The sequence below is a fragment of the Malurus melanocephalus genome, unplaced genomic scaffold (assembly GCF_030028575.1).
Source record: "Malurus melanocephalus ecotype Western Australia unplaced genomic scaffold, MMel_1.1 scaffold_1398, whole genome shotgun sequence".
In the NCBI taxonomy this organism is placed as follows: Eukaryota; Metazoa; Chordata; class Aves; order Passeriformes; family Maluridae; genus Malurus; species Malurus melanocephalus.
The window spans coordinates 29222-29837 of record NW_026624630.1 but is presented as its reverse complement, the minus strand read 5'-3'; the positions used below and the strand labels follow the sequence as shown (position 1 = coordinate 29837).

General features: G+C 42.9%; 1 protein-coding gene across 1 annotated transcript in view; it reads left to right on the top strand.

Moving 5' to 3' along the window:
- Nucleotides 1-275: 275 nt before the first annotated feature.
- LOC130586925 (glycerol-3-phosphate dehydrogenase, mitochondrial-like) overlaps nucleotides 276-616 on the top strand; it is a gene marked incomplete at both ends in the record, with an annotated part of 29559 nt that continues 29218 nt past the window's right edge. The window contains one exon of the mRNA XM_057387859.1: nucleotides 276-428. Coding sequence (XP_057243842.1) covers nucleotides 276-428 — 153 coding nt within the window. The remainder of the gene's footprint in view (nucleotides 429-616) is intronic.

The following is a 616-nucleotide window of genomic DNA, read 5'->3' as shown; positions in this document are numbered from 1 at the left end:
GCTCTGTTCCTCAGCTCTCATTTGCTTGCGGGAGCGTGGCCCTGTAATGTGCTGTGATGCCTTTCCATTGTGAAAATCCAGCTTTTAATGTGCTGCTGGTTAAGTTCTGCTTTGGCTTTTCCCTCAGGAAGCAGGCTAAAATTTTTCATTACAATATAGACAGTGCRCTACACTTTGAATACAAATTCATCCATGTACAGAGTAATTTTTCTTGTGATTGTCTCTACCCTAGAGAAGTGTCTTTAATGAATTACATACAAATTGTATAATTTCAGAAGTTAATTTGGTTTTCTGGTAACACAGGACTAAAAACAGCCCTTCTAGAAAGAGATGATTTCTCATCAGGGACCAGCAGCAGGAGCACTAAATTGATCCACGGTGGAGTCAGGTACCTCCAGAARGCCATCATGAAGTTGGATTTTGAGCAGGTAATTGTTTGTGCTGGTTTTTAAGCAAAAATTGCTGCTAGACACTTGACTGTCCCAGTTAGATCTGAGTGTCCTTTGGAGTTTTTCAGTGCTTGAGGGTTGAATTCCATGGCACTGTGCACAAAAAGTGGCTTCTCTTCTCCAGGGGCTTGGCARGGCTTTGGTGGGCAGTGCCATTGCCATGCCCT